General features: G+C 46.2%; 1 protein-coding gene across 1 annotated transcript; it reads left to right on the plus strand.

The window, feature by feature from the left end:
* The first annotated feature begins 270 nt into the window (after positions 1 to 270).
* LOC121831689 (SAGA-associated factor 29) lies at positions 271 to 27942 on the plus strand. The gene is made up of 10 exons (XM_076552404.1): positions 271 to 444; positions 16395 to 16491; positions 19243 to 19318; positions 20493 to 20565; positions 25733 to 25797; positions 26654 to 26783; positions 26851 to 26997; positions 27192 to 27227; positions 27314 to 27476; positions 27735 to 27942. The coding sequence occupies exons 2-10, from the start codon at positions 16417 to 16419 to the stop codon at positions 27849 to 27851; spliced, it is 882 nt and encodes a 293-aa protein (XP_076408519.1). The 5' UTR covers positions 271 to 444; positions 16395 to 16416; the 3' UTR covers positions 27852 to 27942.

A 27942-nucleotide genomic window follows, 5' to 3' on the forward strand; every position in this document is an offset into this window, starting at 1 on the left:
CTCCTCCACAATCCGATGTTGTTTTTTTTTCTGGTGCTGAGGATGTGGTCCCATTACCTCCCACATGCTAGGCAAGGCTCCATATATGCCTTTCGGCTCGCTTGACTTATATGGAAGTTTTCGGGGGAATATGCAAAGCCGCAGAAAACAAACAAGCACTCTGATCGATTAAGTTCATGGTTAAATAGATTAGGGCACAGGTGTCAAAGTAAAAACTACGTTTCCCAGGATGCAACGCAGCACGTCACAGAGAAGTATCGGGCATGCGCAAAGGAGTCCTCCGCGCTCGACCGCGCTCATAAGAGAAACAGCGTGTGTGGTTCTTGACGTGCCGCGAACCTTCGAACACCAGCGCTGGACCACCCTGTGAGGAAGCGTTCCAGCGACTCTCCTGTTCCCACCGCCTCAGTTACCAGCGCGACGTGCTGTTTCGCCCCAGACTCGGTAGGTGGGACGGGACCATGGCAAGGTACTTCCAAGCAGCGCGGGAACGAAGGGCCAGCGCTCCTGCCCGGCGCCCGGCTCGCTAAGGCGGCTTCGGAGGAGACGCGCAAGCGCCCTGGACGGGGAAGGGGGCGGGGCTGCGGGTGCCTGCGCCCCGGCTCCCTGGGTCTGCGCGTGCGCCCTACGTGCCCGGCGCGGTGGGAAGCGGCTGGCGCTGGCTTAGCTCGGGGCGGGCACCTGGGCAGGTACTCGGCCTGAGCTTGGGCCCCGGACACCTGCACTTTTTCCTACTTGCTCAAAAGCTTATTGGATTTTGAGACGGTCTCGCTCCGCCCGGCCTTGAGCTCGCTGCAGTCCTGCCCCAGCCCCGAGTGCTGCCCCAGCCCCGAGTGCTGAGCTTACAGACTCATTCCCCAGAGGTGTCCATTGACACAACAGTATAACTTCATCCACCCTCCAGCCCACTCATCTGTCAGTTTACACGGCAGCCTAGGGCGTCAGCTTCTACTCATTAGCATCTTCCCCCACCATTCAGCTCTCTCCAGGGAAGCCCTGTCTCGTGTTATTCCAGAGAAACAGCTCCACCAAAGCCTCCTTGACTTCCGAGTTGCCAAATTAAGCGGTGAAGGCTTGTAACATCCTCTTTCATCGCCTAAAACTCTTGCTCCATTTCTTTATCTTTAATGGTGGTACCATCGAAATACATAAACATCTTGCCTTCCTTTCTTTTCACTTCCTGGAACACTTTCAATATAAATAACATTTATATTGGTGCTAACTCATTTCTCTCTTTGTTGTTGTTGTTTTTTGCTTGTTTGTTTGTTTTTCTATATAGGGTTTCTCTATATAACAGCCCTGGCTGTCCTGGAACTTACTATGTAGACCAGGCTGGCCTTGAACTCAGAGAGATCCGCCTGCTTCTGCCTCCCGAGTGCTGGAATGAAAGGCTTGTGCCACCACTGCCTGGCTTTTGATTCTACCTACCTTTTTTTTTTTTTTTTTTTTTTTTTTGGTTTTTCGAGACAGGGTTTCTCTGTGTAGCTTTGCGCCTTTCCTGGAACTCACTTGGTAGCCCAGGCTGGCCTTGAACTCACAGAGATCCGCCTGGCTCTGCCTCCCGAGTGCTGGGATTAAAGGCGTGCGCCACCACCGCTCGGCCTACCTACCTTTTAAAAGTATTTAGTGTGTGTGTGAAGGCAGTCGTGTTCATGCCATGGCACTTGTGTAGAGGTCCAAGGACAGCTTTCAGGAGTTGGTCTTCTCCTTTGTGGGCTTCTAGGATTGAACTCAGGTCATCAGGCTTGGTGTAGGCACTTACATCTGCTGGGCTTTCTCACTGGCCCCTCGCACTTATATTTTTAGCTCAGTATTCTGTTGTGGCATTTGAATCCATTGGGACTTACGCTCAATTCAAATTTAGATTAAATGAGTTTATTTTTTTTTTTCCCCCCCAGAGCTGAGGACTGAACCTAGGGTCTTACGTTTGCTAGGCAAGCGCCCTACCACTGAGCTAAATCCCCAACCCCGAGTTTATTCTTACTATTAGCAGAAGGACAGCAACCTTAGAACCAAACAGCATGCCTGCTGAAGGGGCTAAAGGAAGGGTTTCTAAAGAAAATTTACAACCCTCAATTGTTTCTCTCTCTCATTGTATAGTAATAAAAAGACCACTTCATCTCAGTCCACAGCGATAAGCAAGTTTACAAAAGCAGAAAGCAGGAACACCACTATCCTATTCTTATCTCACCTGCAGGCCACTAGGATATCATAGGCATGTCTGGGCAAAGGTAAAGGGCCCCTAAGGGATGCCTGGTACCATATTAGGTTTCTTTGGCTCTCACAGGAGAGTTATGTATAGATTATTACACAGATCTGAGCACTCTGGGGGAAGTGTCACTAATTGATCGGGATAGAGCAGGCCATAATATAATGCCATCAGGTTAGTGCTGGCTGTCACATCTCCAACAATTCTACCTTCAACTCAAGATTTGTTTTTATTTTTTATTTTTTTGTTTTTCGAGACAGGGTTTCTCTGCATAGCTTTGCGCCTTTCCTGGAGCTCACTTGGTAGCCCAGGCTGGCCTCGAACTCACAGAGATCCGCCTGGCTCTGCCTCCCGAGTGCTGGGATTAAAGGTGTGCACCACCACTGCCCGGCTCTGTTTTTATTTTTATTTAGGTTTATTTGTGTATTTTTATTATTAATTTAAAAATATTTTGCAACTTTTTAATTTTTTTTTTTTGACTGGTCTCCCCATGTAGCTCTACCTGTCCTTGAAGTCACTCTGTAGACCAGGCTGACCTGTAACTCAAGATCCGCCTGCCTCTGCCTCCTCAGTGCTGGGATTGAAGGCATGGGCTGCTATGCCCAGCAACATTTTGTTTTTTAAAGATTATTTACTTCTATTTTGTGAATATGAATATTTTGCCTGATGTTTATACACCACATGCAGAGACCATAGAGGTTATCAGATTTCCTGAAACTGGAACAAATGGTTATTAGCCACCATGTGGGTGCTAGGAATTGAACCTGGGTCCTCTGGAAGAATAGCCAGTGCTCTTGATCACTGAGCCATTGCTTTAGCTCATTATTATTATTATTATTATTATTATTATTATTATTATTATTTTGCGATAGGGTTTTACTCTGTAGCCCAGACTGACTTTGAACTCATGGTGATCCTCCTGTCTTGGTCCTGTGAGTGCTGCAGATTTTTAGATTCAGCTCTAGTATATGTCAAATAGACATTTCAGATGTGAGCCAAACTGAAATCTTTGGTTTTATCCTCACATGCTCATACTTTCACTAGTGTTCCCGTCCTCCACTCAGGCTAGGAACTTGAGAGGTATTTGTGGGGTTCCCCCACTCTTCTCCATCAGTGTGTTAGAACAGGATTATTCTTGTCTCGGTACTGAACTGTGTATTGTCCTTTTGTATTCTAATTTATCCATTTATATATTGTACTGGTTTCCTTTCTGCTGCTGTGATAAACACCCTGACAAAAAAAGCAACCTGGAAGAGAAAGGTTTGTGCGGCTGGCCATTCTGGGTTATAGTCCATCACTGTGGGGAGGCCAAGGCAGGAGCTTGAAGCAGCCGGTCACAGCTGCAGTCAGGAGCAGAAAGAGATGAATGCACGAATGTCCACTTGTGTTCAGTCCCCTCTACACTTACACAGTCCAGGACCTAAACCCAGGGAATCATGCCATCAAGGATGGGTGGTTTTCCCATCCCAGTTAACATAATCAAGATAATCTCTCACAGGCCAACATTGAGAATCTTTTCCCAAGTGATTTAGATGTCAAGTTAAAACTAATCATCACATGTCTTTATCTTTTTTAGTGTTTATTTCACCTTAATAATAAGTATATGGAACATATGCATCACATAATGATGGGAATGCAATCTAAGAAATGCTCTGTTAGGTGATTTTGTCATATGAATGTTCTTATACATCCTAGATTGTGTAGCCTACTACATACCTGTTACTCTTGGGCTATACCCATATACAGCATATTACTATAACAAATACTATAGGTAGTCTTCATAAAATGAAAAGTATTTGTGTCTACACAGAAAAAGTTCAATAAAAATACTAGGTGAGGGCCAGGGAAATGGCTCAGAGAGGAAAGACACTTGTCACTAAGTCTGACAGCCTGAGTGTGACCCACGTGGTAGGAAGAAAACCAGTAAGCCTGTGGAACATGGGCTCCTACACGCAATAAATAAAATATTTAATAGAAGTAATGAGGTGATGGAAGTTTTGAGCTTATAATATTTTTTGAGCATTATAATCTTTGTTTTGTTTTTTGAAACAGGGTTTCTATGTGTAACAGCCTTGGCTGTCCTGGATCTCACTTTGTAGACCAGGCTGGCCTCGAACTCACAGAGATCCACCTGTGTCTCTGCCTCCTGAGTGCTGGGGTTAAAGGCAAGTGCCACCACGCCTGGCAATTATAATAAGTATTATAATATTATAGTAAGATTTATATTAATATTAGACATTCAAGAGGAGATATAATGCTAGAGCTGAATATAAAAATCTGGACTATAATCTTATGAGACCACTGTCGTGTGTTTGGTCTGTTGTTGGGTGTTGGCATTGTTTGGCATGTGACTATATTTGTTTAATGTCCATTCTGCAATGTTTTTCTTTCACTACTGCACATCCTTCATGTCTTAGATAATTAGCAAATACTACTGAGTGGAATTATGAAGGGGCAACACCTCTTCTACATATGTGGGAAATAGATAAGTCTCTCTTGGAAGATGTTGGTGTTTACCAGCTTTTTCTGGAGACAGGAGAACTTGAATAGTTTAGATTAAAAACTGTTGCAGTGATCTAAGCTGAAAGACTGCTCCAAGGGGTGTTCAGGACTCAGCTCTATTCAGCAATCTGATTGAAAGCACTGTGTGCCAAGGCCTGTGCAGATCAGGAAGGTGACTAGAGTAGCATCTGTATTCAGAGCTCGGGATCTGGTAGGAGAGCTGTCAGTGAGACAGCTCATCGTATGCATGAATGCCAAGTACAATAACAGAAGTTTACTCTGAAGGCTGAGGCTGGAGAAATGGGAGTTCAGTGCCAACCTGGACTACAGGGAGACCCTACCTCAAAGGCAAGAAAATAAGCTGGCCATTGTGGGAGGCCAGCTCCCACCTTTCCCAGGGATCCAATGAGGAGGAGAGTGGGATAAGAAAACATTAGATAGAAAGATAGCAAAGGGGAGAAAGACAGAAACACAGGATAGCTTCGGGAGAACCTGGTTCAAAACCCAACAGCCTTTTCCAGCTATTCAAAAAGGCTTTTTATAACAATGCCAAGGATCAGAGCAAAAGACCTCCCCCTTGCTAGATCAAAGCACACAGCCTAGCCAAGTGTAGACCCTTCCAAACACCTGTTAACCATGCCCATGGCCAAATTATCCCCTTATGCAGCCCTGCTGGGTAAAGCAAGCTCAGATTCTCAGACCCTGAGTAATTTGGGCCTCCACAGGGCATGATGTCACATACCTTCAAACCCAGCACTGGGGAGGCAGAGGCAGGTGAATCTCTGGGAGTTCCAGGCTAGCCAGCTCTACATAGTAAGTTTCTGGACAATCAGAGTTGCATACCAAGACTCCAGTCTCAAAACAACAGCAATAAAAACATAACAAGAATAAAGTTCATATGCAGGCCTTAGGAACTTTCCAATTTTGATTGGCCTTGTGTTAAGTGGAGGAGCCTGTGTCTGTCTGTGAGCAGTGTTGTTCTTCCCTACTTATATAAACATGTTCTTGGTGTGAAAGTAATTGATAGGCTCTACTTTTAGAAGTTCTTTTTTGTTGTTGTTTGTTTTTGGCCTTTCAAGACAGGTTTTTCTCTGTGTAGCCCTGGTTGTCCTGGAACTTACTCTGTAGACCATGCCAGGCTTGAACTCAGATCCACCTGCCTCTGCCTCCTGAGCACTACGATTAAAGGCATTCAACCACTGCCCTACTAAAAGTTTATTTTGACAACTGTAATTAAATCCTGAAAGTTGAATAAATTAGAGTGACCTAAAAAGGAAGAAAAGAAGGGTACTTCAGAGGTACTTGAGGCAGAGAGAATAGAGGAAAGTGTGTGCTTGTTTGGTACAGAGTGCCTAGATTCCTTATGGTTGTTCTAGGATAGTGTGGGGTCAGTAGGAAAGGTCAAAAGAATCTATAGTTTTAGTACCAACTTTCTGAAGTTAGAAGTGGGAACAGATACACCCCCTCCCATTTCTAAATGTGTGTGTATTAAAATTCTTACAAAGGTTTTTTTTTTTTTTTTTTTTTTTTTGGTTTTTTTCAAGACAGGGTTTCTTTGTGTAGCTTTGCGCCTTTCCTGGAACTTGCTTTGTAGACCAGGCTGGCCTCGAACTCACAGAAATCCACCTGACTCTGCCTCCCAAGTGCTGGGATTAAAGGCGTGCGCCACCACCGCCCGGCTAAGATTCTTACAAAGGTTTTTAAATTGGATCATCTGTGTTAAAAAAAAAAAAAAAAAAAACAAATTGGGCCGGGCGATGGTGGCGCAGACCTTTAATCCCAGCACTCGGGAGGCAGAGGCAGGTGGATCTCTGTGAGTTCGAGGCCAGCTTGGGCTCCAGAGTGAGTTCCAGGAAAGGCACAAAGCTACACAGAGAAACCCTGTCTTGAAAAAAAAGAAAAAGAAAAAAAAAATACTAAATTGGTATCGATAAAATTTGTGGCCAAAGTCTATCAAGTAGAAGATAATAGATTTCTACGCTAACTTGGTAAACCAGATCAAGCCAAATTGAAGAAAAAAAAAAAAAAAAAAAAGAACAGGTTTATTTGAGCAGAGCAACTCCAGGGTGAGTTCTCCAGTCCCAAAGATCCAGGCAGGAGAAGTCACCCGCCCAAATTAAAGTAGGAAAGTTATATAACCTGTAGGTGAGGGTTGCTGATGTGTCCATCATAAGCTGGGTTTGTGCCCAAGTATGATCAAAAACTGAGTGCTTTAGGTGGGGGGTCTTGGGCAGCTGGCAACTTCAGCGGAGGAGCTGCTGTAGCCTCCAAAAATTCAGAACTGGGCTTTTTGGTGCCTTCCCTTTGTTCAGAGATTCTGAGTGGGCGGGGCTTGGAGAGACAGGAATGGATCTTTCTGGATCGTGCAGGAGGGAGCTGGAGGTCCCAACCAAACAGAAGGTAGTTTGGTGAACATTTACCATTATGAGTGGATGTGGATGCTCCTAAGGGTTGCTTGAACGTTCAAGCTCAGGTTGTAGTCACAAAAATCTGAATTTGAACCCCATCTTTGCCACTTACTGCTTATGGGCCTTGGTAATTTATTTCTCTAGATTCAGTTTCCCACAAGTACTAAATGAACAGTCCTTTGTGGGGTTATTAGGAAAATGACCTGAACAAAAGCAGTTGGCATGTGGTAGTGCTTAGTAAGGAACAGCTGTTCTCTCCCTGTTAGGTTTTCTGGAGAATGAGAACCAGTAGGATGCCTCTCCCTGTTAGGTTTTCTGGAGAAAGAGAACCAGTAGGATGCAGCACAGAGGTACATGAGAGTGTTAGCATGGGTTGGTTGGGTCATGGGGAATGGAGCTGAGAAGTCTGATGGGCTACCATCTACAAGCTGCAGGCCCAAGAAAGCCAAAATAGGTCCAGTCTAAACCCAAAAGCCTGAGAACTGCAGTTTGGATGATAAGCATTTCTGGAAACATCCTCACAAACTCCCAAAAATAAAGTTTTAGTAACTATAGGACAACCAGCTTGACACATAAAATTAGCCATTATATTTTATCTGGGACTCAAACCCCAGGCCTTGGGTAGGCTAAGCTGTGTTCACTTTCCAGCAGGACCCATGTGTTCTTTTTTTTTTCCCCCTTCAAAACAGGGTTTCTCTTTGTAGCCCTGGCCTTCCTGTAACTTTGTAGACCATGCTGACCTCAGGCTCACAGAGATCTGCCTGCCTCTGACTCCCAGATGCTGGGTTTAAAGGCACCTGCTGCCACCACCTGGCAGCCCTGTGTTCTTTTCAATTGCTACATTGACCATGGGCATGCTGGTGATGGCTTCTGTGTAACCATAGTGACAGGCTGGTCAAGTAGCAGCTTACAGGAGACAAAATGTTTCTTCCATGATGTCCTTTCCTATGGAAAATGCTGAGTTTGCAACAAAACTTGAGTTTAGAGGAAGAGCTGGAATGTGATTTACTGGTGTTCCTGAGTTACTGCCTTAACTTCTCACTTTGAGCAGCAGAGAACCATGCTTTCCCAGGGTCTTCCCCTGCTCACCTGTCCACCCTGAACCTTCTCTCTGGTAGCTCAGTGGGGCCTTATCCTCTCTCTGGTTTTCTCACTCAGCAGGTAGCCTCTTTCCCACTAGTTCCTAGGGCTTTAGCAACGCCTGGAGGATGATTGTTCTTATATTTGTCCCAGTCATCTCTAATCCAAGCTCCTGATTCACTACATCCTATTCTTAATAATGCAAGATTTCTTTTTTTTTTTGAACCAGAGTCTTATCAACCATTTTCACAACCTACACTCTCGTGAGTGACCTTGAACTTGCTTTGTAGACCAGGCTGGCCTCAAACACAGAAACCTGCCTTCCTCTTCTTCCAGAGTGCTGGAATTAAAGGAACATGCCACTATGCCTAGCATTACTAGACTTTTATCTCTCTCAAGATTAACTTACAAGTATTTTACCTTCATGTATGTATGTGCATCATGTACATGTCTGGGCCCCTCAGAGGTCAGTAGAGGATGTCTGATTTCTTGGAACTGGTGTTACAGCTGTGAGCCCTCTTGTGGGTACGGGAACTGAACCCGGGTCCTCTGCAAAAGCAGCAAATGCTCTTAACTGCTGAGCATCTCTCCAGCCCCGTAATTAGACCTTTTATACTTTTTGACATTTCAATTTTGAGGACAATCAGATTTGGAGAGTCTCACTATTTAATAGCCCCAGCTAACCTTGAATTCAAGTTACTCCTGCCCCTGTCTCCAATATGTTGGGATTACAAGCATGCCACCATGGCTCTTTATACATTTTTTTTTTTTTTTTTTTTTTGTACAGGGTCCACTATGTAGCTCTGGCTGTCCTGTAACTCAGTATGTAGACCAGTGTGAGAGAACTCACAGAAATCTGCCTGCCTCTGCCTCCCACGTCCTGGGATTAAAGGTATTTGCCCCTACACCCAGCTTTTCTTTTCTGGCACATAATTCTTCTTCATGTGAAAATAAATAATCCTGTGGTGCTGAAAATACTGTTTAGAGGCTGGAGAGGTGGCTCAGCAGTTAAAAACACTTGTTCTTTTTTTTTTTCTGAAAGTAAATGTGGTGAACTTTATTTTACTAACATATTCCACTTAATTCAAAATATTTAAATATGCAATCAGTTTCAGAGTATGGAGAGGTGGCCCATCGGCTAAGAGCACTCTCTTCTTGCTCTTACCTGATCAGTTTGCCATTTCCTACCCTGTAGTAAACCTTTTAATTTGGCTTCCTCAGTGCTTCTAGCCTCACTTTTTAACCCTAACATTCCTTTTAACGCTAAGGTCTGTTTTTACCATGCCAATAGCAAAACTGTAATTTTTGTCATGAATTTTCATAGGTACATTATTTACAGTAGCCAAAAAGTTAGCACAAATCAAATATCCATCAGTTGACAAATTGATGGAATGTTGTATATCAAAATAATGGAATATTATTCAGCAGTAGGAAGAAATTAAGTGTAATGTAGGCAAATCTTAAAAACAAAAGAAAACAGAGTAGATGAGTGTTTGCCCAGGAGTAGGGTGATTGGCATTATACACCCAGGTCAGTGTTGTTTGTATATTCAGGGTTATACTTTTTTTTTAAAATGGTTTTTCAAGACAGAGTTTCTCTGTGTAGCTTTGGCAACTTTCCTGGAACTCACTCTGTAGCCCAGGTTTGCCTGGAACTCAAAGAAATCCTCCTGCCTTTGCCTACGAATGCTGGGATTAAAGGTGTGGGCGACCAACACCCAGTGGTTATGCATCTTTTTAGCACAATTTCTCACCCAACAGAAAAAGCCATGTACCCTTTTAATAGTCTCTTTCTGTTCTCACTATTCATTCCCTACTCAGATTTGCATATTCTGGATATTTCTTATAAATGGAAACAAACAGCCGGACATGGTATACATGCCTGTAATCTTAGCACCCTGGAGCTTAAGGCAGAAGGATCATGAGAGTGAAGCTAGTCTGGGCTACATGAGAAGACTTTGTCTCAAAAAAAAATAATAATAATAATTATCGCCGGGCGGTGGTGGCGCACGCCTTTATCCCAGCACTCGGGAGGCAGAGCCAGGTGGATCTCTGTGAGTTCGAGGCCAGCCTGGGCTACAGAGCAAGTTCCAGGAAAGGTGCAAAGCTACACAGAGAAACCCTGTCTCGAAAAACCAAAAAAAAAAAAAAAAAAATAATAATAGTAATAATACAAAATAAAATAAATCTGTTGTGACTGCTTTTTTTTTTTTTTTTTTTTTCCTTCAAGACAGAGTTTCTTTGTGTAGCTTTGCACTTTTCCTGGAACTCGCTTTGGAGACCAGGCTAGTCTCGAACTCACAGAGATCCACCTGCCTCTGCCTCCCTAGTGCTGGGATTAAAGGCGTGCGCCACCACCGCCCAGCTCCCTAAGTTGTTTCTTTGTTTTTGTTTTTCTTCCTTTCTTTCTTTTTTCTTTTTTTGAGACAGGGTTTCTCTGTGTAGCTTTGGAGCCTGTCCTAGAACTCACTTTGTAGACCAGAGCTCCACCTGCCTCTATCTCTGAGTGCTGTGATTAAAAGTGTGCATTACCACCGCCTGGCCCCTTAGTTGTTTTTGATGAGGGTGTTTTTAATCCTAGCAATTGAAACTCTAACTAATGGGGCTGGAGAAAGGGCAAGGCAGTTAAGAGAACCTGCTGCTCTCCCAGAGGTCCTGAGTGCAGTTCCCAGCAACCACATGGTGCGATCTGATGCCCTCTTCTGGTATGCAGGCGTACATGCAGGTAGAGCACTCGTATACATAAAATATATGAATAAACAAATAAATAAAAAGAAAAAAATAAAAGGAACCCTAACTAAGAGAGATTGGTGTTAGGAGTGGAATATTGCTGTGACAGACCTACATATATGTCTTCAGGAGAATTATGGACTTAGGAACTTTGGGGCTGGAAAAGCAGTTGGGTGCTTAGAGCTTCATGGGCTGTTTGTTCTGTGGAGCTTGGGAGACAAGGCGTTCTGGAGAGATGCCAATGATGGAGGCCTGGCTTGTAAAGCTTGAGAGTCCCTCAAAGCCTTTCAGTTTGTATAGTGTAATATAGACAGTTTGTGTAATATATTTGAATTAAGAATCTACGGTGTCTGGTCAGCTGGAGCTGAAGAGTCAGAGACCAACCCACTAAAGTGGGACAATCAGTGCTGGTGAGCTGGAGTTGAGAAATAAGCAGTGGTTGATAAGAGACCAGCTTCAGAAACTGTGATCCAGAGAGAGCCAAGGCTGCATCTCCAGCCGGCAACCGAACTTGATACTATGTAAGAATCTCCCTGCATCACTGGTTGTGGTGGCATGAGAGCTTCAGGATTTGAAGGGATCCTGGAGAGCAGCTGAGGCCTGGCATGTGAGAAGCCATTGGTTAAGTGCAGCCTCAGCTGCAGTGGAAACTCTGGGATGGAAGGGGTCTTGGAGGGCGGCTGAGGCTTGGCACCGTGTGGCAGGGGCCCTGAAGAGAGCCCAGGAGAGGCTATTGGTGCGGTGCCACCCAGTGTAGTAGAGACACCAGCTTATTTGGAGGTGCCATGATCATGGGATGATTGCCAAGGACAGCAGCAGCTCTGGAATGGGGCTGTCCTGAGCCTTTGCAACAAGCTGTGTTCTGTGAAGGACAGGACTGGAGAGACAGCTGTGAATGGAAATGAGGACATGGCACCCCAGTGTAGGGCTGAGGAGAAGGATTGTAGTGTTGATAGGAGAGAGAATACGCCAGGGGCATCCGGAAGGATCCAGACTGAACTGGGTCATGAGAGGAGATGGGTGTGGGATGGGGGGAGAGGGCCAAGAGGATTAAGAGAGAACCAAAAGAGCACGTGACCAAAATGGCATGGTTATATAGGTACAAGAAGCTGGGAGAGGGAAGAGAAGTCTCCTGGGCTAGAGAGGTTTAGGGAGGGCCAAAGTGAGAAGTGCTGAGAAGCCACAGGTGCTGAGTGAGCCTGGAGTCCAGGCAGACACTTTGTGTGCTAATAGACAACACAGTTAGCCATTTGTCCTGAGTTTCTTTAGGACCTAACCTTGCAGCCTTTTTGTTGATAATAAAAAGTGACATAATCTCCTGTGTACCTGATTCTTAGCTGAAATTGGGGTGTGGTAGTAGGAGCCCAGGGAGGTTGGAGTGCTGGTCAAGGCCCAGAAGGGAGAGAGAAGTGCATGCTGGGGTCACATCTGTTTCCATCACTGCCCAGATCCTGAGGGACCACCTGGGGCTAGTGAAGTGCAGGCCCTTTGGAGCAGTCTGGGATGCAGGTTCTGAATGAACGATTGGACAGCTGGAGCATTGCAGGCAGTCTGGGAACAGTTTGCACTCTCCAGGTGATGGAAACAGATGGGACAGATACAGAGTAGGGACAGAAGTTAAGTGTAGGGGAAAGTGTTTTATCTCAGGTGTACTTTTGAAACTTTCAGGCCCATAGTCCTGGTAGTTGGGGATGTGGAAGTAGTCCCAAGGCAGGCATTGGGTGTGTGTAGGGTGAGGGAAGAGATAGATATCCCACCCTTAGGAATAGGCAGTAGGCAGGGAGGCTTAGGCTGTTGGTTGACAAGAGTACTCACCTGGAGTCAGTTTGACCTGTGACAGGTAGGTACAAGTCATAGCTCACTGAAGTTTACATGAGCTTTTTTTTTAATGTTTACAAAAAGGGGTACAAGTTTTTGATGTATTAGCATTACCACTGTTAGTGATCTGTACTGAGATCCTCATTGTGTTTGTAAAGAGTTGAGTCATAGCAAAAGCTGTGGTTTGGGGTTTAAAGCGCGAACACACTTTCCTCTCTCCAGAGGGCTGGATGTGTAGATTGGACAGAGATGTTTTCAGCATAGTGAGAAGCACTTTTAAATCTCTACTTAGAAGACAACCAAGAACATTTACAGTTTTGAGCTTGTGACTTGGTAACAGTCATTGCTTTACCAGGGCTGGATAAATAGCCTATCAGAACTCCACTGATTAATATTAAAACTCTGAACTTTAGAAATCTTAATATAACAGTAGCAAAGAGGAGAAGAAATCTGAAACCTTTCTCATTTTCACATACCCTAAATCAGTTCCTCAGACCTTTATAGCTTGCATTTACATGCTTTATGTCACTTTCCTATACCCTCAGAACTTACTTAAACGTTCACATTCTTAGACCTTCACAACTCTCATTTACTTTCTTAGATTCTCACAACTTACATACATTTCAAACCTTTTCTTTCCATCCAATCAAACACCATGAAACACAGGTGGTGGATTATTGAGAGCATTGTAAATGAAGCAAGTTCATTAAATAAAGGAATAATAAAAGTTTACACTGAAACCTGTTTTGTGAGTTTCTCTCTTTTAGTGTGAAGCAAGGTAAACTTTCTGCCTTTCTTAGTAGGAGACCTACAGCTGTAGAAAAGGGAGGCCTAATTTTTACATATGAACTGAACTGAACTGTCTTAGAGTTTCCGTTGCTGTGAAGAGACACCATGACCATGGCAATGGCAACCCTTATAAAGGAAAACATTTAATTCCGGTGACGGCTTACAGTTTCAGAGGTTCAGTCCATTAGCATCATGGTGGGGAGCACAATGGCTGGGAGTGTGGTGGCATGCAGGCAGACATGGTGCTGGAGAATTCTGTATCTTGATCCAAAGGCAACAGGAAGTGAACTGTCTCATGAGCATGACTTGAGCATATGAGTGGAGTCCTCAAAGCCTGCCTCCACAGTGACACCCTTCCTCCAACAAAACCACACTTACTCCAACAAGGCCACACCTCCTAATAGTGCCCCTCCCTTTGGGGGTTATTTTGTTTCAAACCACCACATGGACTGACCAAGAAACTGTAGCCTTGGGAGGAGGAACTGGTTTGCTTACATCTGTTAAACTGATAAAGCCACAGTTAGTCATCAGCATCATCACATCTGAGAAGGATAAGTTAGAGCAGGAAGTATAATCCAAATGGCCTCAATATCAATTTCCATTACGTTGTGTGTGGGAAATTATAAACGCCCTCTCCCTGGAATCACTCCCTTATCCAAAGACAACTGTTGCTTTGGTTTGTATATTGTTGGAAATTTATGCAGGAAATAATCCTGTTGGAACTTAAAAAGTATCCCCAAGAGACTGTCCTTTTTGGCATTCTAATTGAAATGCCAGAATGTCTATATTTGCTCAAATCTATGGCGACTCATTGTCTGTGGAAATATAAGGGTGCATATCAAAGGATCTGTTGACCAATAGTCTCCCAAGCTATATTTTCTTGTTTGGCGCATCAGAATAATTAAGTCAAGGAATTTCTTGATGTCCTTCTGTGTATCTGGAGACCTCTTCAGTGTTCTAGATGGTGTTTTGAGTTTCACTGCAGTTTGATCATGATGGTTGCACAGCTCTTTGTACAACATCTCAAACAACTCAACATCAAATGAGACATTAAATTCATCACCAAAAAGAGATTGGTCACAGAGGGTACAGAGTCACACTGAGAAGGGAATGTAGTGACCCCGGCATGACCTTCAAATGTTTGTAAGTTGGTGGTGTGCCAATTAAGACCAAAAATGATCAGTAGCTTTGCCAGTGTAGGAATCTCTTGAAAGCACCGCTGCCTTGGGTTTCCTTCCAGGTTAATAATGTTACTGTCTGTAGAATCTGTAGGATTGTCTCCAGCATTGTCAAATAATGAGAAGCACTCTTAAATCTCTACTTAGAAGACAACCAACAAAATATAATATATAAAAGATGTATTATGTATACAGCATTATGTCTGCATGTTGGCCTACACACCAGAAGAGGGCATCAGATCTCATTATAGATGCCTCTGAGCCACCATTAGGTTGCAGGGAATTGAACGCAGAACCTCTGGAAGAGCAGTCAATGCTCTAAACCTCTAAGCCATCTCTCCAGCCCCACAAGACATTTTTGTTTATTTTTTTTAAACCTACATGCACGCACCCATGCACTCACTCACATGCTGCACACCCCTTTTGCATAGTGTTTTCCTATAGAGCCCAGTCGGCAGTAATATACCTGTATTATTCTTTGAGCTCAACATCTTGTTTTTCAAGAGGCTGCTTGTCACCTCAGTGGGTTGTTCCCCAGCTCTCTCTGTTTCTTTGTTACACCCCCAATGCCTAGGAAGATGTTCTTCGGTGTGTATTTTGCTCACACTCAGAAGGGGGCTCCTCTGGTACCAGATCATTTCTCATGGTAAACCTTGTCTCTTGTCTTCATCCCACATGGTCTTCTACCTCTTTGAGCCTTTCTTAGAAAACACTGAGCTTCTGCTTATATTCCTCTGGGTGAGGTTATACAAAGAGTGGGCATGAGGCCATGTGTCCCTTGCCTCCTTAGGATCCCCGTTGTGCACCCTCAGGGTCCTGTCCCGTGAAAGCCTTTTTCTCCCTTTTCTTCCCTGTCCCAGTGCTAGGATGGAACCTAGGCTGTGCACACTAGGCAAACACTACCACTGAGCTACACACCCAGTATTTGTTTTCTTTCCTCTTTTGAAATAAGTTTTCATGTAGCTTAGTCTGGCCTGGAATGTGGAATTTTCCCCTGTGCTTCCTGAGTAGGTGGAATTGCAGGTATCTACCACCATCGCTGGCACCAGATCAACCCTTCTAAGAGGCGGCTATTATACAAAATTCCAGCACCCCTCCAAAAAGAATGTTCCTCATCTCAAGTAAACCTTTATTTTAGATGTATCTGTCTTCAACTAGTCATCACTTTCTCTTTTTACCCTTTATTGTCATTTTTTCTAATTTTTGTTATGCAAAAACATTTTATTATAATGAATTTATCTTGAAAAAGGTTTTTTTTTTTTTTTTTTTTTTTTTTTAGTGATTTCTCTTCTCTAGTGAGAAAATAATTATCTCTTTGACTTGGAAATCATCTTCATGTAAAGTCTTATTTGAAGCAGAGTGGTAGTACTTGGCTATCATTCTGGCCATTCTGCAGGCAAAGGCAAAAGCTTTCAAGTGTAAGGCCAACTGTCGCTTGCTTGCTGCATCCCTCCATCTCTGCCTCTCTGGTTGTCTTTCCTTTGTGTACGTTTGTCTCTTCTTATAAGGACACAGTCGCTCCAGGTGACCGTCTCGTCTTACTTTTGACTTACGTCTGCAAAGATCCTGTTTCCAATGACATCATCTACATGCACCAAGGATCAGGACTCCGTGAGTCAGAAATACAGTTCAACCCACAGCAGACAGTGACGGCTTTCCTGCCTTTCTTTTCTCTCACCAGATGCCCGTCACAGGCTCGTCCCATGGCCCTCGTTTCTGCTGATTCCCGAATTGCAGAGCTTCTCACAGAGCTCCATCAGCTGATCAAGCAAACCCAGGTAGGGGCGAAGTGAAGCATGGGCTGTGGTGTTACGCTGTGAGGAGGAGGGGCTTATGTTCAGAGCCCTCCATGAGCTAAGATACCATAGAAGAGGCGGGGGGAGGAGACTCGAGTCTGACTGCCATTCCTGTGGGGTTTCTGTCCAGTACAGATCTCACCGTTGTTTAACAGCGCTTTGAAGACAGATCGCAGACCACACAGGGTCCTATTGAAAGTGCACAATTCAGTGATTTTTAGAATTCAGTTGTATAACTGTCACCACAGTCAGTTCTAGAGCCGTACTCAAGGTGATCACTCCTCCTCCTCCTCCTCCTCCACTCCAAACTCCTCCTCCTCCACCCCAACTCCTCCTCCTCCTCCACCCCAACTCCTCCTCCTCCACCCCAAACTCCTCCTCCTCCTCCCCAACTCCTCCTCCTCCTCCCCAACTCCTCCTCCTCCACCCCAACTCCTCCTCCACCATCCCAACTCCTCCTCCTCCACCCCAAACTCCTCCTCCTCCACCCCAACTCCTCCTCCACCCCAACTCCTCCTCCTCCACCAACTCCTCCTCCTCCACCCCAACTCCTCCTCCTCCACCCCAACTCCTCCTCCTCCCCAACTCCTCCTCCCCAACTCCTCCTCCTCCCCAACTCCTCCTCCTCCCCCAACTCCTCCTCCTCCACCCCAACTCCTCCTCCTCCACCCCCAAAGTCCTCTTCCTCCACCCCCAAAGTCCTCTTCCTCCACCCCCAAACTCTTCTTCCTCTATCCCCAAACTCCAAGTAAACACAGATGTTATTACGAGGTAAGGTAGTCAAAGGATTTAGAGATAACTTCCAGGATCTGGTCAAAGGACAAAGCACTTTAGAATGTGTGGGGTTTAGACAAGCCAGGTCTACTGAGTTAACCCTGTTCACCTTCTGCTGCCCAGATTACTACCCTGGCCCATGACCATATATTTCTGGGCTGCAGCTCAGCTGAAAATAAAGCCAGTCACCTTGCCTCAGTCCAGACAGATTACCATGGCATTATGTACTAGAGTCTACCACCTTCTTCTGAGATAGACACAGGTGGTATTTAGCATAATTCTTACCGGTATTGACAGTGCTTCAGGACATAGCTTAGGTTGCTCTGTTACTGTGTAGTCATGATACGTCACTGTGTTACAAGTACCCTGGAGATGTCCATAGGCTACAGGAATGAGGGTGGAAGGCCTTTGTCTTGTGGCTTCTCTGGCCTCTGTCTGTTCACAGTACCAAACCTGCTCTGTTGGTTCAGTGTTGAACCCCTTCTTTCCCCACGATGGATGGTTTTGGAGTTGCCTAGCATTTGTGCTGGTCCTGCCTGACTCTAGAGTCCCTCCCCATTTCTAATTGACTTCCATTCTTGGCTTTTTTCCTATAAGAGAACTCACGTCGATCATCTTATCCTAATTAACAAATACTTTTCCTCTGAATGCAGCTCCTCATTCATCATGTATTTGTCTTGTCCCACAAGGCATAGGCTGTCACCTGCCTCTTCCAAAGCCCTTTTCTGTCTGTGGGTCAGTGTTGACCTGCCACTCACATTGCAGATATATACTGATGACCTAGGTGTAGTCAGGGTACATGTTTCATTCCAGAATATGTACAGTGGCCATTCTAGGACTAAACCGGTCACAGTCACATGCACATTTATTTGTCCTGAGTATAGTACCAAGGAATTGCATCTGCCAGATGATATCTACTACTCTAATCTTTTTGTTTTCAGACTTATTTTTACTTTATGATTATGGGTGAGTACCCTCATGTATGTTTGTTTACTACATGCATACATGGTGTCCCTGGAGGCCTGAAGAGGTCATCAGATCCCCTGGAACTGTAGTTATAGACAATTGTGAGCTGCCACATGGGTGCGAGGGCTAGAACCTGGGTCCTCTGGAAGAGCAGCACTTAACTACTGAGCCATCTCTCCAGCCCCATGGGGTGCTTGAAATCCCATTTCCTCCTATATATTCAAATAGCTTTTCTCTCATTCACAAATAAAGAGTCTTATGTGTTTGTTCCTATAGCATACTCGTAGCATATTGAGCATGCCATTGCTCTGTTTGTCCACTACGATTTCCCAAGTATTTGCTCACTGAAGATTGTGTGTGTGTATGTGTGGTTGTTTTGTTTTTCTGAGACAGGGTCTCTCTGTGTAGTCCTGGCTGGCCTGGAACTTGCTCTCTAAACCAGGCTGGCCTAGAACTCAGAGACCTATCTGCCTCTGCCTCCCGAGTGCTGGTATTAAAGTCATGTGCCACCACATATGGCTTATTGATGTTTATAGCTACACACTAGTTGTTCTGGACCACATGGTCCAGTGAGCCAGTAGGGAGCAATTCCAAGAAATTCCTCTTCAGAACCTACCCTTAGTTGGTGTACCCTGAAAAATAAGAATCATAAAATACTGGTGCATGTTTGCTAAGTGAAAGATCCCAGTATGTTATATACTATATGCGTCATTCAAACTGTGTGACAAATTCCAGAAAAGACGCATTAGAGAAAGTAAAGAGATGTGAATGGCAGAGCCTTGGGAGACCTGGGGTGGGATGAAAGGCTAGGAGGGCCGTGGAGGAGGTTTAGGGAGGTAGGACTCTTGTGTAGGATGCTGTAATGAGAGGTCTACAACTGCAGTGGCTGTTCAACCATAGGGCAGCACAACGCAGAGGGAGCCGTAATGTAAACAGTGGGCTGTCGTTAGGGTAAAGGGTCAACTTCATGGCCTCTTGACCTCAACTTTACAGGAAGAGCGTTCGAGGAGCGAGCACAACTTGGTGAACATCCAGAAAACCCATGAGCGAATGCAGACTGAGAACAAGAGTGAGTAAATGAGGCAGGAGAGAAAGGAGGTGGGAAGGGCTGAGACCAGGAGCATGGCCTTACTGTGTCTTCCAAGGGACTTTTGCTTGTATCTGCATAGTCCAAAGTTGCTCTTCAGGGTTGTTGTTCCTTTGGCTGAAGGACCTAAAGTGACAGGGACTGATGACTGACTGCCTTGCACTAAAGGACCTCAGAGTCTCTCAGCTCAGGACTGGAAAGGCAGCCTTGTGTGCAGGAAAACTCACCCTTACCTTAGAGCTCATGGGCACAGGGCTTTTCTGGAGCAGAATTCCCCCATGGCCTCTGCATGTGCAGGAAAGCAGCTCACCCCACCCTGTGCTTGGTGCTTTCTAACTCAGAGTAACTTTGGACAGTACTAGCTTCTCCTTGGTTCTCTGTACCTGTCTTGGTATGGACAGGTGTCAGGTTAGAAGTGCTTTCTAAGAATGGCGGGGGCTAAAGAGGTGACTCAATGATTAAGAGCACTGGATGCTCTTCCAGGACCCAGGTTCAATTCCCAACACCCACATGCCACATGGTAGCTCACAACTATCTGCAACTCCAGTTCCTGGGCGTCTGACATACTCATACACAATGCATCTAAAGCAGGAATAAATTATTATTTTTTTTTTTAAAAAAAGAATGATGGTGGTGTCTTCACCACATGGAAATGTGACCCTGATGATCAGGGAACACCTTTTTAATGTGTGTTGTAAGGGGGCGTATATGCACATGTGCATGTGTGCAGAGGTCAACCTCAAGTTTCATTCCTCAGGTATCTTGCACTTTTTTGTTGTTTTTGTTTTTGTTTTTGAAATGGTCCACTATATATCCCTGGCTGGCCTAGAACTCAGTGTGTAAGCCAGACTGGCCTTCAGGTTGCTGATATTGACCTTCCTCTGAAAGTGCTGATTAAAACAAATGCTGCCACATGTGAGGTGCCTGGCTTTTCTTTTCTTGGGTTCTGGTGATTGAGCTTGGTTCCTGGTCCTTGCAAGGCAAGTACTTTCCATCCTGAGCCTTCTTACTAACCTCCTGGGAGCATGTTTGAACTCCTGAAGCTTAGAATCCAGGCCCTGGCCTCTGAGCCTCTTCAAGCTGATTCTGATGTCCTGGGTTGGGGTCCCACGCTGCCACTTCCTCTTGCTCACGCCTCCTCCTCCTGTGTTTGTAGTCTCTCCTTATTACCGGACAAAGCTGCGTGGTCTCTACACAACTGCCAAGGCTGATGCGGAGGCTGAGTGCAAGTGAGTACCATCCCCGGGGCTGCCGTCCCATCCCTGACCTCTGTTCTGGACCACACGTGACTGGAGGCCACAGCCCCAGCCTGCCTTCTGTCTGTGAAGAGGGTCCTCCTGCTCTGCCTCTCCCATTGCTTGAACCTTCCCAAGCCCTACCTTTATTACCCATTCTCCCCCTTTAGTTCACTACTTTATAGATGCAGTAATCAGTGTCATGTCCCTGCATACCATTTCCTAGTCATGTGACCCTGCAGTCAATTCAGTTGAAACTCTGTTGCCTTGCCATTAAAATCTGGGTGGTAACTCCTACTGGATTGTGAACAGACTGTGGGATAATGTGGAGAGAATGCTGGATTCTATAAACTATTCTTCCCCAGTGGGAATATGCTGATTGTTGCAGCCTGTAATGGGAACCAGGACCACTGTATGGCGCTGCTGTGCCTGTAATGGGAACCAGGACCACTGTATGGCGCTGCTGTGCCTGTAATGGGAACCAGGACCACTGTATGGTACTGCTGTGCTCATGTTACCATTCCAAGTATTTTTTTTTTTTTAATATTTTTTATTTTTTGAAACAGAGTCACACAATGTAGCTCTTGTCCTGGAACTCACTGTGTAGAGCGGGCTGGCCTCCAACTCCCAGATTGGCCTGCCCATGCCTCCCTAGTACTAGGATTAAAGACGTGCTGCACCGTACCTGGTCCAAACACTTTATATATTTCTTTACTCCACTTGGTCCTCAAAGCATTCCTTTGATGTAGTTTTTAGTATTGTACCAATTTACTGTTAAGGAAGCTGAATCATAGAGGGATAATGAATCTTTAAAACTCATTGAGCTAGTAAGTGGGAAAGTCTGGTTTCTAAGGCAGAAGTCCACAGTTAGTACTCTGCTAGGTTGCTGAACAGGGCCTTTTTACAGCTCAACTTATTTTAAATGAACACATCTCACAGGATTCTGACAGAAGTTAATGTGTTCTTATGTGTAGCCAATTCTCTTCAGTTTTGTTGTTGTTGTTTGTTTCTATTTTCTTTTTTCGAGATAGGGTTTCTCTGTGTAGTTTTGGTGCCTGTCCTGGAACTCTCTCTGTAGACCAGGCTGGCCTCGAACTCACAGAGATCATCTGGCTCTGGCTCCCAAGTGCTGGGATTAAAGATGTGTGCTACCACTGCCCAGCCTCTTCACTTTTTAATGCAAGTTGTAGGCAGATAATCTTAAGCCTTCCTAATAAGTCTTACTCTGCTGTTTTTAATAGTGGCTGTATGTTGAGGGACCCTCAGAATGCCAGCTGTGGGGTAAGGACCAGAGAAGCCTACATGGCTCAGAAGCAGGGGAGGTGGTCCATAAGGGCCTCGAGTGCCACAGGCCTCACTCCAGAGGCCTCGGGAAACAATAAGACTTAAAGTTGCAATAAAAAAGAAGAGTTGGGGAAGACTTCAAAGCCAGTTAGAGACCAAGTCCATGGTGGCGATGGAGGTCAGTGGACCGTGGTAGAAGGGTAGAGAGCAAAAGCCAGTTCAATAGAGCAGTTTTTGAGATCTATTTAGGGAGATAGTTGTCAGAAGGGAGTTTCAAGATGGCAAAGTTTCTAGTTTAGACAGAAGCGTCTGGTGTGGCTCCCCATGTGAGGCTGGAGCACAGAACAGAAAGAGGAGTGGGCTCTGCTCCTACAGAAGAAACACATGAGTTCTTCTGAGAGCCGAGCCCGCCCACTCTGGACTGGAGTGGCTCCTGTAGGTCAGATGGCTGCTCAAGTTTGTTTTTCTGGTTTGTGGGTTTTTCCTTTTGTAGTGCTGGGGATGGGACCCAGCGCCTTTGCAGACTCCAGATCTTCATTGGCAGTAAAAAGTCAACTGCCCTTTCTGTCCTAACTGCTGACAGAGTGAAGACTCAAACGAGTTTGGTATGGAATGACTCTGGCACAACTTACCCAGCATTCAACACTTAGGAGCCTGTTTGGTAAACATGGGCTTGCATTGAAATGCTTTTGCTAATTTAGATTTTCATCACCCTACAGATACCCAACCAGACCTTCCCAACTCAGTAGCTGGGAGAGAGAAAGGAAGCAAGAGAGATGAAGCTACTCTCCATCTAGATCAGACAAACCCATGCCACCGGGGTTACTGAATCCATCTGGGTGATTAGTAATAAACACCATAGCGTTTTTATACAGCATTTAAATTAGGATATCAGTGCAGATATAAAACTGTGACCCAGAGGGCTTATTCCTATTTCCTCATGAAAGAGGCCTGTTCTGGTGCAGATCTCCATTGCTCAAGTCTCCAGGCTTTGATCTGGACCACTTTTCAATCTCTTAGCCGTTTATGACTTGACGTTGGGAAGGTTATAGGTTACTTATTCTGTGGCATGTCCCTCCCATGGGAGTGTTTAGTACTTCCTGGCTTCTAGACTCAGGCTTGGCACCTCAGGCAGTGGTAACACAGTAGTAGCTTTCTATTAGAAGGCCCAAGATGCTATGTCTCCTTACTTGATGTGGGATCTCTCAGGTGTGTTTCCCACTGTGTCATCTGCAAGGTCTTGCGACTCTTTGAATATCCCACTTCACATCACCGATTAGTATCCCTTTCTGTTTGTTCCCAAATCACTGGGCTGGTTCTTGGTGGGTTTTGCTGTTCCTTTGATGTTATGTAGACTGCAACTTTGAATGTAGGACAGAAAACTATGTTCTCCAAAGAGGCCCAGCAGCAATATCAGCCTTTCACAGTATCTCTGGCCTCCTGACCATCATTCTTTGTCAGCTTTCTGGGTCCCTCACTGTCTGAGTCCCAACACTCCCAAGCTACAGCTTTGCTCAGGGTTTGCTGAGGAAACAGAAAAAGTGGCCCACAGTCGAGTTGTTCCTGTTGACTAAGGGTGAAGCCTTCTCTGGAAGATGTCACAAGATCTGAGAGAAGAGGCTTCTGGAGAACCTGTACAGTGATGTCCACTGCTGGCCTGCCTGCCAGCCCGGAACCCCTGTCCACTGACTTCTGGAGGCTCAGGGTACAGGCCTACCCAGGCTTCAGTCCTGGAGGAATGAGTCCCTGCCACTGGGGCTGCCCTGACCTTGCCTGGCCTCCCTAGGCCCACGCCTACCCCCACCCCCACCTCTGGGGTTCTGCTTCCCCCTCTGCTACCTGGCCCCGCCCCTGGAGCTTCCCTGTTATTGCTCCTTACTGTCATGAAAGTCCCACAAGAAAGCAGCTTAAGGGAGAGGGGTTCCTTTGGCTTCATGGTGAGAAGGTTGTCTGTCGTGGAAGGGAAGGCACAGCACCAGGAGCTCCATCCAGGCTGCTGGTTGCCCTGCGTTGTACTGAGGAAGCAGAGAGCTCAGGCAGGACACTAAATTAGGTCTGCACCTCACCAGCCCCCTTCCTTTAGCCAGGCCCCCCTCCTAAAGGATCCACAACCCTGCATAAAGCTCCACCAACTCAGGACCACCTGCTCAAACACAGGAGCCTATTAGGGACGTGGCATACTCAGATCCGAGCTTCCGTTCCTGTCATCTCAGGACGGGGTCAGAGCTTTGGCAGGATCTCTACAGAACTGGCCAAAGCAGTATCCGGGACCTCATGCACCTGCTCTCTCAGGGGCTTGTCCTGCCACTCTCTCCTGCATTGCCCTTACGCTTTCACAGTGGAAAACAGCGTGGGAGCAGTTGCCAGGCTTTCACGTGGCACTTGGCTCCATCCCGAGCACTGACTAAAATTTATAATCATTGGTTAGTTAACATTCTGAGCCCTGTCGTTGATGAATCCCACCGTGAACATCACAGAGCATTGACACAAACTTGGAGTATTGACCACTCACTGTGGCCTCTTACACAATAAAGACATTCTCTGAACATGAGATGTGTGATGTAGCCACCAGTGTTTCATGTGTTTTCTCAAAAGTATAATTTAGTAAATGTTTGTTTTGTTTGCTCTGGTTTTTCAAGACTGGGTTTCTCTGTGTAACCTTGAGTGTCCTGGAACTTGCTCTGTGGTCCAGGTTGACCTAGAACTCAAGAGATCTGCCTGCCTCTACCTTCCAAATGCTGGGATTAAAGCCCTGCACCATCACTATCCAGATAAATACTTGGTTTTTTGTTTGTTTATTTTGTGTATGTGAGTGTTCTATCTGCATATACACCTGAATGCTAGAAGAGGGCATCAAATCCCATTATAGGTGTTTGTGAGTCACCATGTGGGTGCTGGGAATTGAACTTGAGACCTCTGCAAGAGCAGCCAGTGCTGTTAACTACTAAGCCATCCCTCCAGCCTCAGTAAATTTCTAAATCAGTAGCATAGTCAATACTATAATCAAATGTTATTGAGTGTATATGATTGTATGTGCCCTGCTTGTATGTGACTGTCACTGCAGAGAATGTAATATGTGCACTATGACATTAAATGGCAGTGGTGCCATGAGGCATTAAAAGTTGTTCAAGTCCATTATAATCCTGTGGGGCCACTGTCCCAGGATTGTGACATATACAGACTTGTTGACTGAGATATCTGGGGTAATTCCTATTTCTACTTAGGGTCTATGGTCTCATATTTTCTCTTTGTTTTTTATTAATATTTTGTGTGTATATGTGGTATATATGTTTATGCAGTATGTATATATGTTTGTGTAGGTTCCCAGGCATGTGAGTGTGCATGTACATGGGAGAGAGTGAATATGTAAGCTAGTGGTTGATATTTGTTGTCTTCTTTGATTATTGTTTCCCTTAGTTTTTGAGACAGGGTCTCTCACTGAACCTGGAACTGACTAGGCTAGGCTGTTTGGCCAATGAGCCCCGAGGATCCAGGTGTCTCCACGTTAACCCGGTGCCGGGATTGCAGGCACATGCCACCATGTCTGACTCTCAGATGGGTGTTGGTAATCTAACTCAGATCCTCAAGCTTGGGCAACAGGTACTTAATTCACTGAGCCATATCCATAGCTTCTCCTTTTTTGTTTGAAGCGAGGTCTCTCTCTAGCCTAGGCAGACCTGGAGCTCATTGTGTAGCTAAGGTGTCATCAAACTCACTACAGGATTGCTGCAGCCTCCTAAGTGGCAGGATTACAGGTGCCAGCCACCACATACAACAGGATCTGTAGTCTGCAGCATAGACTTGGTCTGGGGAGCCCAGTGGCCAAGAACCTATGCTGGCTCCTCACCGAGCACTCTTTTCTCCCTTCCCTGCCTAGCATCCTCCGCAAAGCGCTGGATAAGATAGCTGAGATCAAGTCTCTGTTGGAAGAGAGGCGGATCGGTGAGTGGGAGAAATGCAGGGCATTTCTTGACCAGACATGGTGGGGGCCCGGGGAAGCAGTCACGGCCCAGCAGGGAGCATGGCACATGATCTGGTGGGGTCACCCAACAGTTGTCGGAGACAGACTCAGAGGCCAAGAGTGTGCCTAGTTCTCTGCCCAGACCCAGTCATTTTGCCCCAGCCTTCCCACTGCCCTTGCTCACTCTATCCAGGACTGGTCATCTCTCTCCTTCCTACCACTGCTCCCTGTGTGACATGCTTTGGTGACAATCTGTCACTCTTTGTGCCCCAAAGCCAGCCACACATGTGAATCTGGCTTGGCTCCCTGCCTTGTGGGTCCCCTCAGGTGCCACCTCCTTGGCTTCCTGACTTCTGTCTTGCCCCAGATGCAACTCTTCACCCTTTAGCGTCATCACGGGACCATTTTTGTTTGTTTTCAGTTGAAGAGTGTGGTGAGCCATGGCTGGTGGGTCCAGTGATCCCCACGAGATAATTTGTGCCCCTTTCACTGAAATTACATACACTAGTAGAAAGGAGATCAACCTAAGCACCTCATTCCAGGATTTTCATTGACCCAGCACATTCACATATCCAGCACCCTGATCAGGAAATGGAATGTAGCCTGCTTCCTGGGAACCCTCCTTTTTAGTTCTTCTCCATGATGGTGGCCACTGTCCTGACATCTCACCCGTTTGAGAGTTAGGCCTGTCAGTTCCCACCCTTAGATGTCTGTTAAGAAGGGGCGTGGATGGTGTTGGGATGCTGGTATCAAGTGCTCCAGCTCAGAGCAGTTGCTGGGGTGTGACTGGGTCAGGTACCATCCACGTGGCCTCAGGGGTTCACTTGCTTCCCACAGCGGCCAAGATCGCAGGTCTCTACAATGACTCGGAGCCCCCACGGAAGACCATGCGCAGAGGGGTGCTGATGACGCTGCTGCAGCAGTCAGCCATGACCCTGCCCCTCTGGATCGGGAAGCCTGGTGACAAGTGAGGGCAGGAACTAGCCAGAGAGGGCTGGTGTCAGGGGGCCAGACTAACAGGCTTTCTCTCCTAGGCCCCCACCGCTCTGTGGAGCCATTCCAGCCTCAGGGGACTATGTGGCCAAACCTGGAGACAAGGTGGCTGCTAGAGTGAAGGCTGTGGATGGGGATGAGCAGTGGATCCTGGCTGAAGTAGTCAGTTACAGCCATGCTACCAACAAGTGAGTGTGTGCCTGACTTTGCCTTCTCACCACTCTGGCTTCTGCCGCCTGGGGGAGGACCCCCCCACCCTTGCAAAGGCTGTGGGGGGGTGCTCCCTCAAGCTGCTTCAGGCTCTTTTCATCCTCTCATCCTTCCTCCTGGATGCAGACTGTGCCCCTTGTCCCAGCACTGTCTCCCTTTTGTTTGCCCGCAGGTATGAGGTAGACGACATTGATGAAGAAGGGAAAGAGTGAGTGTCCAGATGGGGAGCAGTGGGGTCACCAAGCTTGGGGGAGAAGAAGCCTCCATTGGTCACGGCCTATATTGTTCCCCCAGGAGACACACCCTGAGCCGGCGGCGCATCATCCCACTGCCCCAGTGGAAAGCTAACCCCGAGACAGACCCCGAGGCCTTGTTTCAGAAGGAGCAGCTGGTGCTGGCCCTATATCCCCAGACCACCTGCTTCTACCGTGCCCTGATCCACACCCCCCCACAGCGGGTAAGGAGCCGCCATAGAAAGCCTTTGATGGCACCAGAACCTTAAGGGTTGGTCCCATTAATCGTTCTTCAGGATTCCTTCTTGCTATCTTCTTGTCCTTCATCCCCTAAACATAGGCTTTCCTGGTAGCACCAGATCCCTTGTCTCCAGAGTAGAGAGGGAAGCAGGATAGACAAGGAGATCAGCTGGGACTCTGGGCAAGGAGAGGCTGCCCTGACCTAGAAATGTCTTGACCAGCCCTTCCTGTGTGTCCTACAGCCTCAGGATGACTACTCAGTCCTGTTTGAAGACACCTCCTATGCAGATGGCTACTCCCCTCCTCTCAATGTGGCCCAGAGGTACGTGGTGGCTTGTAAGGAGCCCAAGAAAAAGTGAAGCTGGGGGCAGGCTAGAGTCTGCCCCTGCCGACCTCACGGGAGAAGGCAACAAAGGAGTCCTGTAATGAAATAAATACTCTTCCCTCTCA

This window comes from Peromyscus maniculatus, chromosome 1 (genome assembly GCF_049852395.1).
Source record: "Peromyscus maniculatus bairdii isolate BWxNUB_F1_BW_parent chromosome 1, HU_Pman_BW_mat_3.1, whole genome shotgun sequence".
NCBI lineage: Eukaryota > Metazoa > Chordata > Mammalia > Rodentia > Cricetidae > Peromyscus > Peromyscus maniculatus.